Below are 12,544 nucleotides of genomic sequence, written 5' to 3'. Positions count from 1 at the left end.
GCATTGCACTAGATCAGGTTCCAAGTCGCATCCAACCTGGCCTTGAACACTTCCTAGGATGGGACATCAAAAACCTCTCTGAACAACCTGTGCCAGTGCCTTTTTCTTGAATAAACCAAAACTGGGCCATGTTAAGATGCTCCAAACACTGATTCAGTCTACAGGATCAGGCTTTGATGGGCCTGGAGTAAAGCTCCTGAAGTACATTGGTGTGGATGGGTTTTAGCAGGAAATGTCACTTTATAGGAAAAAATAGAGGTGCTAACAGAGGTATGTGGCCCTCTCTGAAAGGCAGGTGTTTCTGTCACTCTGCTGAGCTTAAAGATATATTCTTTTTTGCCACAATCATGATTTATCTTCCAGCAAAGGCACCAAATACTTGCTCCCCCAATCCCACTGCTCTTTCCTTGGCAAATTTGAGTCCACCCCCATGATTTGGAGAGGATTATTGTGTCCCTCCCTTTGATAACTACGTGATACCAACCTCCATGCCCCTCTTAGAAGTGTGATTGAGGCATCTGCCACCAACTTGCTGGGGAAACTGTCCTTGAGCATCAGCCTCCTGTGGATCCCTCAGCAGCTGGGGAGGCCCAGATAAGGCTGAAAACCACCAGCCAAGGGATGGAAGGTATCTTTTACCTTCTTTCATCTACCAGACCCATGGGCTGCTTGCCAGGGATGCCTGTGTGTGTAGCCATGGCCAGGGTGGGAGCTCAGAGAAGGCCGGAGCCTGTGTCTTTAAAGATTAATGGTGTTGTTTGCTCATTAAGGAGATCGTTTTGAAGCCAGAACATCCGAGTGCAAGCATCTGTTTGCTACTGGGAGAGGATATTTATTGTCTGATACTTCAATGGATGTAAATAAACAGCCAGCCCTAGATAATGTTCAGACAAACAAACAAACAGCTGCCAGAATGGGTCCCTTGGTAGTTGACCTTCGGGAAGCATCACGCTGATGTTTTAATAGCAGCCAAGCCCAGGGAGTGAAGCCTTCCAGGAAGAGAAGGATTAATGTGCAGCCTGAGAGTGCTGGGCCCTCCCACATGTCCTGGGTTAAAGGAGGACAAGGGAGCTGAGCTGAGTGTGACCGTGCTCACAGGGGTCTCAGGTTGAGGGAAGAGACGAGAATGTTGACTCCACATTTCAGAAGGCTTGATTTATTATTTTATGATATATATTATATTAAAACTATACTAAAAGGATAGAAGAAAGGATTTCATCAGAAGGCTGGCTAAGAATAGAATAACAAAGCATGAATAACAAAAACTTCTGTCTTGGACAGAGAGTCTGAGCCAGCTGACTGTGATTGGCCATTAATTAGAAACAACCAACATGGGCCAATCACAGATGCACCTGTTGCATTTCACAGCAGCAGATAATCATTGTTTACACTTTGTCCCTGAGGCCTCTCTCAGCTTCACAGGAGGAAAAATCCTAAGGAAAAGATTTTTCATAAAAGATGTCTGCAACAGCTGAGCATCTGGGGCTCTGAGGGGTGGGCATGTCCAGGACAGACATTCAGGGAGTGGGAGCAGGTGGATGATGAGGGTTTTTGTGGACTGTGGGTTGTGGTGGACTGGGCATTTTGAGACTCCCTTATGGTCCTGGAGCCCCCTCTGTCACTTGTCCCCCTCCCTCTTGCCCTATGGAGGAGCTCATGGTTCACAGGCAGCTCCCAGAAATCATCCCAACTGCACTGTTAGCCAGGTTTTCATCCCACAGCCCCCCAAAAACATCTTGAATATGGAAATGCCCATCATTCAGTCAGAAGAAAATTCCATCCATGCCAGCACCCCAGCTCCAGGTGGGGCTTGGGGTTGATGCCAGCAGAGAAGAGCAGGAGCAGAAGGAAGGGGTGGTACATTCTTCAAATTCCCTGCAGCTGGAAAGTTGTGTTTCCAAGCAGAGATTGTCTCTGGCTCCCTGACTTTAGTGGTGATCACTGCAGGCTTTGATGAGAATCTTCCCATTTTTCCTTCACAGACTCTTCTCTGATTTTTTTTTTTTTTTTTCACCAGCCCAAGTGCCCTGGTTCTAGCAGGAGCCTTGGAGGCAGGAATAAATCTCTAAGAGAAAATCCAGTTGTGTTGTCTGATGCTCAGGACTGTGAAGAATGTGCAGGAGAGGTGGAGATCCTCAGGGCTCTGTGCCTGGGGCCCAACATAAGAAAGAGAGTGTTTAAGACAGGTAAAGGGATAGTTGGAGTTAGAGGCTACACTTGTGGCTGCAGTCTCCAATAATCACCTCACTGCTGGCACAGGGCTCACACAGGCTGTGCAGCATGGGTTGGTGTCTGCCAGATTTTCTGGCCTTTTTCTGAATTTTCCTTTTTATTAGCCACTAGATTTAATAGAGAGAGGGCTTTCTGTATGTAGAGCTGTGGATGTGTGAGCACACGTGTTTGTGTTTGCACATGTGAGCTCTGTCCCTCCTTCCCTCCCTCCCCCTCTGCCAAATAATGACTTTTCAGGCTATTAGGCCAGCGATAGCTGTTAAATCACTTCCGAGTAGCTCTGCATTCCTGGTGTGAAGCCTCTGCAATGTTTTACCTGCACCAAATGCACAGGGGAGATCCCTAGGGGCTGTGCCTCCTGTCTCCATGGTTTGTTAACTCCTCTCCAGCCTGCCTCTTCCATCTCCCAGTTCTTTCCCCTCTAATGGGGCCTGGCAAAGGCTGAGGACAGTGACTGAGCCCTGGGGTGATAATTGGCTGCTTACATATCTGGCAGCCTGCAGATCTGACCACGGTGGTGCTGGAAAATCAAGGTCAAAGTGGAGATGTGAGGTTTGTTCAGCACAGGGATCAGCAGAGAGCGAGGATGCTGTGACAGGAATGAGAAGCCACGAGGGACTGAGGGGAGGCAGAGTGGAGACAGCAGAAAAAGCTCTCTGAGAGGGAGAACTTGGAGCTGGAAAGGCTCAGAGGGAAAGAGGAAAGGCTCCTGCCCTGGGGGTATTTGGTGTGCTTGGAGCAGAGCCCCAACAGGGAGCACCCTGTGCTCCTCAGCCTGCAGGTCCTCCTGCCTCCTTCCTTTCCCCTGCCTGGCCTAAGAGGGATGACTCAGCCCAAGCCTCTTGGCATCTTTGCCCTTGACCTCATGGGTGATTTACATCAGGGTCCACTTTCAAGAAAGAAGAACTCAGAGGAGCTAAATTTCCCTGTGAGAGACCACAGAAATGAGCAAGCCTTGGCTCCCAGGCAGCTAGAGCTTGTGGGAGTCGGGGATGTTCAGTGCTGGCGTTTAGGCTCTGAATTCATTGTGTTTCAGTGATGTTCAGTGTTTGGACCCTGAATTCTTTGGGATTCAGACCCCAAATTCTTTGTGTTTCCAGGATGTTCAGTGCTGGGCTTCAGACTCTGAATTCTTTGTGTTTCCAGAATGTTCAGTGCTGGGCTTTGGACCTCAAGTCCTTTGTATTTAAAGGATGTTCAGTGCGGGGATTCAGTCCCTGACCCCTTGGTGCATCAGGGATGCTCAGTGCTGGACTTCATGCCCTGACCTCTGTGTGTGCTGCTGTTGGACGTGTGTTGCTCTCACCAGCAGCTCCGTCAAGATGACAAATTAACTGCAAATCCTCCCCTGCCACTGGGGCAGCCCAGCAGCCAAGGCCAGCACGTGCTCCCACTTCTGGGGAGTCTGATGGATAACATGCAGGATCTGAGCATCCCTGAGCACCCTCCACACCCTTTGCTGGCACAGAAAGCCCCTCTAAGTCCTTTCTGCTTCATTTTCCTTATCTTTCTTGGGGAAATAATATTCCTTTGTTGTCCCACAGCAGGTGAGCACATCAAGGAAGGACAAAGATAACAATCTGTATGTCACTGCTGTCCTTTCCTCATACAGACTTTCCAGACCCTTTATCATTCCCTCTGTTCCCTTCTCTTTGACTTTCCAGTACAGAAGATGATTCAGGCTCAGTTTCTTGGCTGAGAGTTTGATACAGAAGGAGCAAACTCAAGGACTGTGCCAGGGAATAGTGGGAACAGGTCTTGACACCATAAGTTCTCCACAGCTTGTTATTTCCCTTGGATGGGAAGGGTGCTTTTTGCTCAGCTATCCAACTGCAGGCTGGGAATCTTTGGTCAGGAAGGAATGGAGATTATAATGTGGGGCGTAATGAAGATCTACAACTTTGTTTCTTTTAGGGAAAGGTACTGGGGTGTTTGTGTTACTGCAGAATGGAATATTTTCAGGAAGTGAAAGACAGCACATGGGAAACAGAGGGAGATAAGGAATGTGGAAACATAAAACTCTGAAACATGACTGTGGGGTTTGCTGCTCTACAGAGCCTCACAAAGTTCAGGAGAACTCCTGAGAACAGCTGTTTTATCATGACTTCTTCTATATTGAAAGAGATTGCAAACCTTCTCCAGCTGCTTTTGAGCCCAAACTCTAGAAATTGTTTTTAAGCAGGCAAAGAAAAGTCTGTAATTTTCTGCATTTTCTTCTGCATCACTGGATCACTGTCAGGGACAGACTGGGACTGTTTTTCTGGTTCCTCCTCATAATCCCTGTTATTGATGTCTAAGTGACACCCTGTTATGAGAGGTGTCTGGGATCATAAGGTGCCACACTGGTGCAGGACTGATTTCAATACCTGATATGTGCAATCAGCAAGAGAAATAGTCTATGTTGCACTGAACACCCTGCAATAATAAATTGCCCTGTGGAACATTAGCAATAAGAGCAATAATATTATCTGAGTGGCATTCCAGTGAGTCACTCCTGCAGATTTGTGTGGCTTTTTATCTCCTGCTCATCACCACCACAGATCCTTCCCTCATTGCCATCATTTTGAGCATGGTGGATTTGTCCAGGCGGTGACAGGAGCACAGTGACAGTGCCAGATAAAAGCCAGCAGGATCTGCATTGTTCTTACAGTGCTCTTGTGTTAATGGGACCAGCAGAAGTGATGAAATCTGCTCCGTCCTTTTGGTGGGGAGGCTGGGGAAAGTTCACTTTTTGTTGACAGTTGTTGTGGTTGTCTGAAAGACCTGGGGCACAATACATTTGTCCAGTGATTATTTTGTGTATATATATATATATATATAAAATACATATTGTATATTTATTTATATCTATCTATCTATAAGTACGCAGATAGATATGTATATATGTAAATAAATATACAATATGTTCTATATATTATATATTGTATTATATATTATATATACACACTATATATTATATATCTACACATATGTATATATTTATGTAACATCTAATATATGCATATAATATAAATAATGTGCATATATAATATATCATTATGTATAAAAATAAATATATAAAATATACAAAATATAACTAATGTAAATATGACTATAACGATAAAAACCATATAACTATAAATATAAACATATTAATAAACCTATGAATATAAATAAAAAATTAAAAATAGCTATAAATTTTAAAATAAGTATATAAATATATAATTTTGTGTATATATTATAAGAAGATATATATTACTGTGAGTGCAGTGAGAGAGAAGGCTTCCCAGAGAAGCTGTGGCTGCCCCTGGATCCCTGGCAGTGTCCAAGACCGGGTTGGACAGGGCTTGGAGCAGCCTGTGATGGTGGAAGCTGTCCCTGCCCATGGCAGGAGGTTTGGAATGAGATGATCTTTAAGGTTCATTTCAACACAAATCATTTTGTGGTTCTGTAATTATTTGTTTTCAGTGGAAGGAGGGGAAAATCCTCATGATCTCCCTCTGCTCTTGTTATTGCTGCACAGATCCGTGTGGATGGCACCACCAAGAACACGCTGGAGTACGAGATCGTGCAGGTGGTGGACACTGGCCCCATCCTCCGGGACATGGCCTTCTCCATGGACCACGAGCACCTCTACATCATGTCTGAGAAGCAGGTAAGGAACTCCAGCAGCTTATGCTGCTTTATAAACCTTTCCGCTCCATCCTGCTGTGGATATCAGGCTGCTCATGAATTCCGCCGTTTCCCACAAGGATGTGCTTTGTTGTCGACCTCGGGGTTTTTATGCCATAAACCCATGGCATTTACATACTTTTGCAATATTGAGGGACCAGGGGTACAGAGCTCAAGGGGCAGGAACCACCCCTGGAGTTGTTTTGCCCTGCTGACTGCTGGACAAGGAGTTGCTGCTGCTGTATTGTTTTCCACCTCCACCCAAACTATGACTGCACCTGCCACAGACACAGGAAGGTGTAGCCCTGAATAATTGGCTCTAACTGGAATTTTTGGAGAGGCTGGAGCCTCTTTGGGACGCTGGGCAGGAGTGTAGGATGCTGCCTGCCAGGGTGCAGGCCAAGTTTAGTGTGGTGTTCAGGCCAAGTTTAGTGTGGTGTTCCTGTTGTGTTGTCAGTACTGTGATTGAAAGTGCTGCCTGCCAGCCAGATCCCAGGGAAGGAATCTGGGTATTCAGCATGGAATCCTGGCTGATTTCACTGGAATTCATGGCCTTGGGGAGTTTGCTGCTTGGGATGATGGTGGGAGGAGGAGCTACTTTTACATGAAGAACTCACTGTTTATACTTATTCCTGTGGGTGTGCAGGATTACTTGAGCTATCATACCTGGCTGATTCACAGATGCTCGTGAGGAGCTTTAAATCCACAAAAAGAATGGGAGCAATGAGGGATTGTGGTGGTTGATGGCACTTGCCCTGCAGTGGAGGCTTGCAGTTTGAGTGGGACATGTTCACCCATACATGTTCAATGATTTATCATACAAGTAGTACTGGTTATATTTTTAATCTGCAAGTGCCATTTCTTCCTCCTGCGTTTCTTCCTCCTTCCAACCATTTCCCTCTACTGTGCATATTTATACCTGAAATTTGGTGTGGGGTGGGGAGGGGAGCAGCTGTGTAAATTCCTCCTGATTAAAGAGAGGTACCGTAACTCAGGAGAAAGGACAGGATGACAGCTGGGATTCCTTCTCATCTGCTCCATGCTGGGCAAGGATGGGATTTCCCTTCCAGTCCTGAAGGGAGAACAGTTCCAATCACTTGTGGGATGGGTGAGAAGCTGGAGGCAGGTGATGCTGAACTCCTGTAAGGCTTTGAGCATGACACCATTCCTTTTCCTCATCTTTTTGCTGTCTGGGCACTTTCTTTTTCCTTCTGCACAGAGTGGGGCTCCTTGAGGACCAAAACCCTGGAGAAGAACATTGAATACGCCAATAACCAACCCAGGGTTTTCAAGTGTGCCCAGTGTCCTCTTTGTGCGGCCCCACCTGAGGTCACCTCAGATGTTGGGACCCAGGACATTCCTCTGGATGCCATGGGTGATTACAGACCTTGGTACAGAGTCAAAAAACACCTGTGCCTTTGATTTTAGCCCATGGAAACAATTACCAACTTTGTGTGAGGATTTACAAGCCAGAAGAGTTTGGGTAGAATGGTAGTGAATTTGTCACAGGGTGAAAATGTACAATTTTGAGGATTTAGAATGGGGGTTCAAGAGGCAAGATGGAGGAATCTGGGCATGTCCAGTCTTTTCTTCTTCTTTGTCTTCTTCTTTCTTCCTCTCCTTCTTGTCCTCCATCTTCTGCTGTGACGGTGACACTTCTGGATTGGTTTTGGGTAGAGACAGACTGTCTAACACAGGTGATAGGTACTGGAAAATTATTGCAAATAAAGCACACGTAGTTCTTAGTATAAAAAGCCAACACCACCCCAAGGGCAGGGACTGTGCCACAACCCAACCTGCTGGACAGATCTCAGCAGGTCAGAGAAAGAATGTCATAGATAAGAGAAAATAATCTTGAAAAGCAGAGCAGAGGAATCTCGATGACTTCTTCAGTCATGGGGCTGGGAAAAGAAACTTTGAATACCTTGGGGGTCATTTCAGCCACAGAAACCCAAGACTCAGACACCACTGCTGCCTTTGCACAGCCCTTCAGATTTACAGACACTCCCAGGGGCTGTCTCAAGCCTCTGGGGGAAAGGGCAGTGGGACAGCAACCTTCATTCCCTCACATCCTTAAAACATGAAATCTGGAACAAGAGAAACAATTCATTTTTCCTCCAGAGACTTCCAAAAACAACTTCTTGCTGGTCCATTGACTACCTGCACTTCCCTGACCATGACAGCATGAGCAGGTTCATTTTGGGCTTGGCTGTTCCAAAGCACAAATCAAAGCTGGTGTTTTTGGGACCCCAAGCCCTGTAGAGAGCTCTTGGTGCCATGGTTTAGTTAAGGTGTTTAGGGCATGGGTTGGACTTGATGATCTCGAAGGTCTCTTCTAACCCAGTTATTCTGTGATTCTGTGAGCTCTGAACCCCCTGTGATTTATCAATCATCTCCTCCCACCCATCTTTGCTGCCCATGGGTGTCTCTGTGAGAGAGGCTGGTGAAAAAGGCAGTGGCTGTTGTTATTTAAAATCTGATGTAAGCCTGTGAACACTCAGCACTACATCAGCCTTTGCCCAAATCTGATTTTATCTGAGGCAGGCACTGTGAGTGACAGCACTGCCATCCCAGCAATGCAGTCACTACCTGTGTGCTCATGACAGAACACACTTTAATGCTGGAATAAATTAACATTTGGAGAGCCTCAGTGAGTGGATGCAGGGGTTTGCCTTTGCTGGAGGCAGGATTATGAAGAGGCTGCCCTTGGGGAGCAAATATCCCACCCACTCTACGAGCCATGTACAGATCTTTTATAAAAGGGTGAAATCTGACTTATCAGAGGTTTTCACTGCCCACAGTGGTATTGGGGGATCTGTGGAGGTGAGGGACAGGGGGTGATGACTTAACCTGACCTTTTTAAAGATAGACAGGCACCAGGGCTTGTGCTATCCCTGGGGAAGGAGGAGGTATCTCCTTGTTTTGTGTTTCTTTTTTTTCCTCAGCTCAGCCCTGTCTGTGCCCCAGAGATAACAGTGGTTCTGTTATTACCTGTGTAATTATTAAAAGCTGTTTTCACAGAATCATAAAATCATTAAAGTTAGAAAAGGCCTCTAAGAAGATCAAGTCCAACCTTTGACCAAATACTCCTGTGCTCACTGAACCATATCATGAAGTGCCACTTCTGCTTGTGTTTTGTACACTTCTGGAGATGGTGACTCCACCACTGCCTTGGGCCTCTTCTGTGATGGTGTTCACAGGGGTTTTTGGATGAGGGAAGAGATAAGGATCTGACTCCATGTTTCAGAAGGCTGATTTATTATTTTATGATATATATTATATGATATATATTATATTAAAACTATACTAAAAGAATAGAAGAAAGGATTTAATCAGAAGGCTAGCTATGAATAGAATAAGAAGGAATCATAACAAAAGCTTCTGTCTTGGACTCTCTGTCTGAGCCAGCTGACTGTGATTGGCCATTAATTAGATACAACCATATGAGACCAATCACAGATTCACCTGTTGCATTGCACAGCAGCAGATAATCATTGTTTACATTTCGTTCGTGAGGCCTCTCAGCTTCTCAGGAGGAAAAATCCCAAGGAAAGGATTTTTCATAAAAAGATGTCTGTGACAAACTTCTGCATGCGAGAGTTTTCCCCAGTGAACCTGGGGGTCCTTGGTTTGCACATGGAGGTTTTCCTCTGGAACTGAACTCCCTGGGCCTCCAAGGGAGATGGAACCCAGCTCAGCCTTGTGGTCTGTGGCTGAAACAAGCCCTGCCTTGCTGTTCCTGAGGGCACTGAGACGTGACAAGCAGCATTGCCCACCCAATCAGAGGTGCAATGCTCTGAGGAGCAGCATCAACAGCTTTTCACCATTATCTAGGAATACATATTTTATACAGACAGTGATTGAAGGAGGGAGACGAGATTTGTCACTGACACCCAGAGACAGAGCATACAGAGGTCCCATCATTTCCCAGAGGTATGGACATCTCTGTGCTTTAGGTGTGAATGGGTTTCAAGTCCCTGTTGACAGCACAGGGAAGGGTTGGTGCGCACATGGGAACTGCCAGGATGGATCAGGAGATCATCCCCGTAACTTCAGCCCTCACAAACACTCTGATGGAGCTACAGCCACTATCCCAGCTTGCTCCAAGCCCCATCCAGCCCAACCTTGGACCTTGCAGGGGTTCAGGGGCCCCCACAGCTTCTCTGGGCAGCCTGTGGCAGTGCTCATCACCCTCACAGCCAAGAATTTCCTCCTGATATCCCATTTAAACCCACTCCCTTTTTCTGAAGCCATTCTCCCCTGTCCTGTCACTACATGCCCTGCAAACAGCTCCTCTCCACATTTCTTATGTCAGTGCCCTGGAGGCTGGGGCTATTCCTTTCTCCTTTTTCTGTTTCTAGAGTGCAGAGGAGCCCTGTGCCTCACGTGCTGATCTCAGGGGATGAGGAGCAGATGGGAAATGCTGGAGGAACAGGAGGGTCTCTGCTGCAGCTTCTCTGCATCCTCCCTGCTCCTCATCACACGTGCCTGGGCTTCCTTCCCTCACCTCATCATCTTGGAATTTCTTTCTCTTCCCAGCTGAGAAACTCCCTGGAACTCCTTGCAGGGATGGAGATAATTCTTCTGCCCCTTTCTCATTCTCTCTGCCTTTATCTCTGATTCTTTGCAGCCCTTTCCTCTCATTTCCAGGCTTGCACTTGGTTTTCCAGCCCTCCTGTGTGACCATGTTCACATGGGTCTCAGGCTGAGGGAAGAGATGAGGATCTGACTCCATGTTTCAGAAGGCTTAATTTATTATTTTGTTATATATATTATATTAAAAGTAAATTATATATTAAAACTATGCTAAAAGAGCAGAAGAAAGGATTTAATCAGAAGGCTAGCTAAGAATAGAACAGGAAAGAATGATAACAGAGGTTTGTTGTTGGACTCTGTGTCTGAGCCAGCTGGCTGTGATTGGCCATTAATTACAAACATCCAACATGGGCCAATCACAGATGCACCTGTTGCATTTCACAGCAGCAGATAACCATTGTTTGCATTTTGTTCCTGAGGTCTCTCAGCTTCTCAGGAGGAAAAATCCTAAATAAAGGATTTTTCATAAAAGATGTGTGCGACACTCCTGCACTCCTGGCATCCCTGTTTCTCTGTCTCCACACTGCTGTCTCCTTGTTCCCTTGCTGCCCAAGTGTTGACACACACACAGAGCCCAGCTCTGCATGCCAGGAGGTGCAGGATGCTCCCTCCCCTGTCCCACCTTTGGAAGGTCACCTCTATCACCCCCTAAATAACTCTGTTTCTGCAAGTTGGGCTCCTGGATCTCTCCCAGCATTTTACAAAGTTGATACCACACATGGAAGCAACTCCAAGACAGGAATCTCAGCCCTTCCTTTTGATACAGAGGGATCAAAGGGAAGAGCTGCAGGAAATAACCTTAAAGGCTCAAAGTCCAGAAGGTAAAGGGAAAGAAGTGTCAACTTCATATTATTTAAATCTCATGGGTTTGAGCTTGCTCTTACTTTTGGTTTACTGAAGGTTAGGGAAGACTGTTCTGCAACCAGGTTTTGAGCAACCTTGTGTTACTTAAGGGCAACTTTATTCATGCCTGGAAGTGTCCAAGGCCAGGTTGGATGGGAGTGGAGCAACCTGGGATGGTGGAAGGTGTCTCTGCCCATTGCAGGGGTGGACATTGGTTTTATTAACATCTCATGGTTTTGAGCTTCCTCTTACTTTTGATTTATTGAATGTTAGAGAAGACTGTTCTCCAACCAGATTTTGATCAACCTTGGGTTACTTATGAGTAACTTTACCCATTCCTGGAAGGGTCCAAGGCCAGGTTGGACATTGGAACAACCTGGGCTGTGGAAGGTGTCCCTGCCCATTGCAGGGGTGGAAATGGGTTTTTATTTAAATCTCATGGTTTTGAGCTTCCTCTTACTTTCAGATTACTGAAGGTTAGGGAAGATTGTTCTGCAACCAGGTTTTGAGAAATCTTGTGTTACTTATGAGTAACTTTACCCATCCCTGGAAGTGTCTAAGGCCAGGTTGGACATTAGAGCAACCTGGGCTATTGGAAGGTGTCCCTGCCCATGGCAGAGGTGAAAATGGGATGGTTTTTATTGTCCCCTATAAAACCATCCTGTGCTTCAGTATTTACCTCAAGGAAGGAGATTTTCTGCCCCTCCCTGTGCAGGCAGGTTTGTTCTGTGGGTCAGCTTCACGCTCCAGTGGAAAGCTGTGCTTTTCCCCTGTAAATTAGCAGAAAGTCACCCACAATCTGTGAATAAATCACATCTGTGCAGTGCTATCATTCCCTAAAACCATTACAGTGTGTCAGAGGTGAGGCTGGTAGGGTCATGCGTAGCAGAAGCAGATGGGTATTTTGGAGGCTCTTTTAAACTTTGCCAGCGAAATATCAAATAAATATGTACTTCAACTAAAGCATGGCAGAAAGCACATTTGGTAAAAATTAAGCAACTGTACTGCAAATCATGTTGACAGGGTTTTTTTGGCCTTTTTGTGTCTGTTTCTCATTAAAATGGGGAAGGCTTATACCTATTTGTCTCCTGAGATTTATTCTTCTCCCCTCAGCCGCTGAGTCACTATCAGCAGCAGAATTATTGTTTGCAAATTAGCTGCCAGAGAGGAGGGGGTGTCTGGCCAGTTTACTTCTGGTTTCATGACCACTGACTAAAATCTT

At 45.9% G+C, this 12,544-nt stretch overlaps 1 protein-coding gene across 1 annotated transcript in view; it reads left to right on the top strand.

Annotated features, from left to right (window-relative positions):
- Positions 1-12,544, top strand: part of PLXNA4 (plexin A4) — a 502,367-nt gene that overhangs the window by 248,862 nt on the left and 240,961 nt on the right. Inside the window, exon 4 of the mRNA XM_054292393.1 lies at positions 5,735-5,866. Coding sequence (XP_054148368.1) covers positions 5,735-5,866 — 132 coding nt within the window. The remainder of the gene's footprint in view (positions 1-5,734; positions 5,867-12,544) is intronic.

The sequence above is a fragment of the Melozone crissalis genome, unplaced genomic scaffold, assembly GCF_028551555.1.
Source record: "Melozone crissalis strain CALT ecotype California unplaced genomic scaffold, PUWL_Pcris_2 ptg000110l_1, whole genome shotgun sequence".
NCBI classification, from domain to species: Eukaryota; Metazoa; Chordata; class Aves; order Passeriformes; family Passerellidae; genus Melozone; species Melozone crissalis.
The sequence above is the reverse complement of the archived record's forward strand: the minus strand, read 5'-3'. Positions and strand labels throughout refer to the sequence as shown.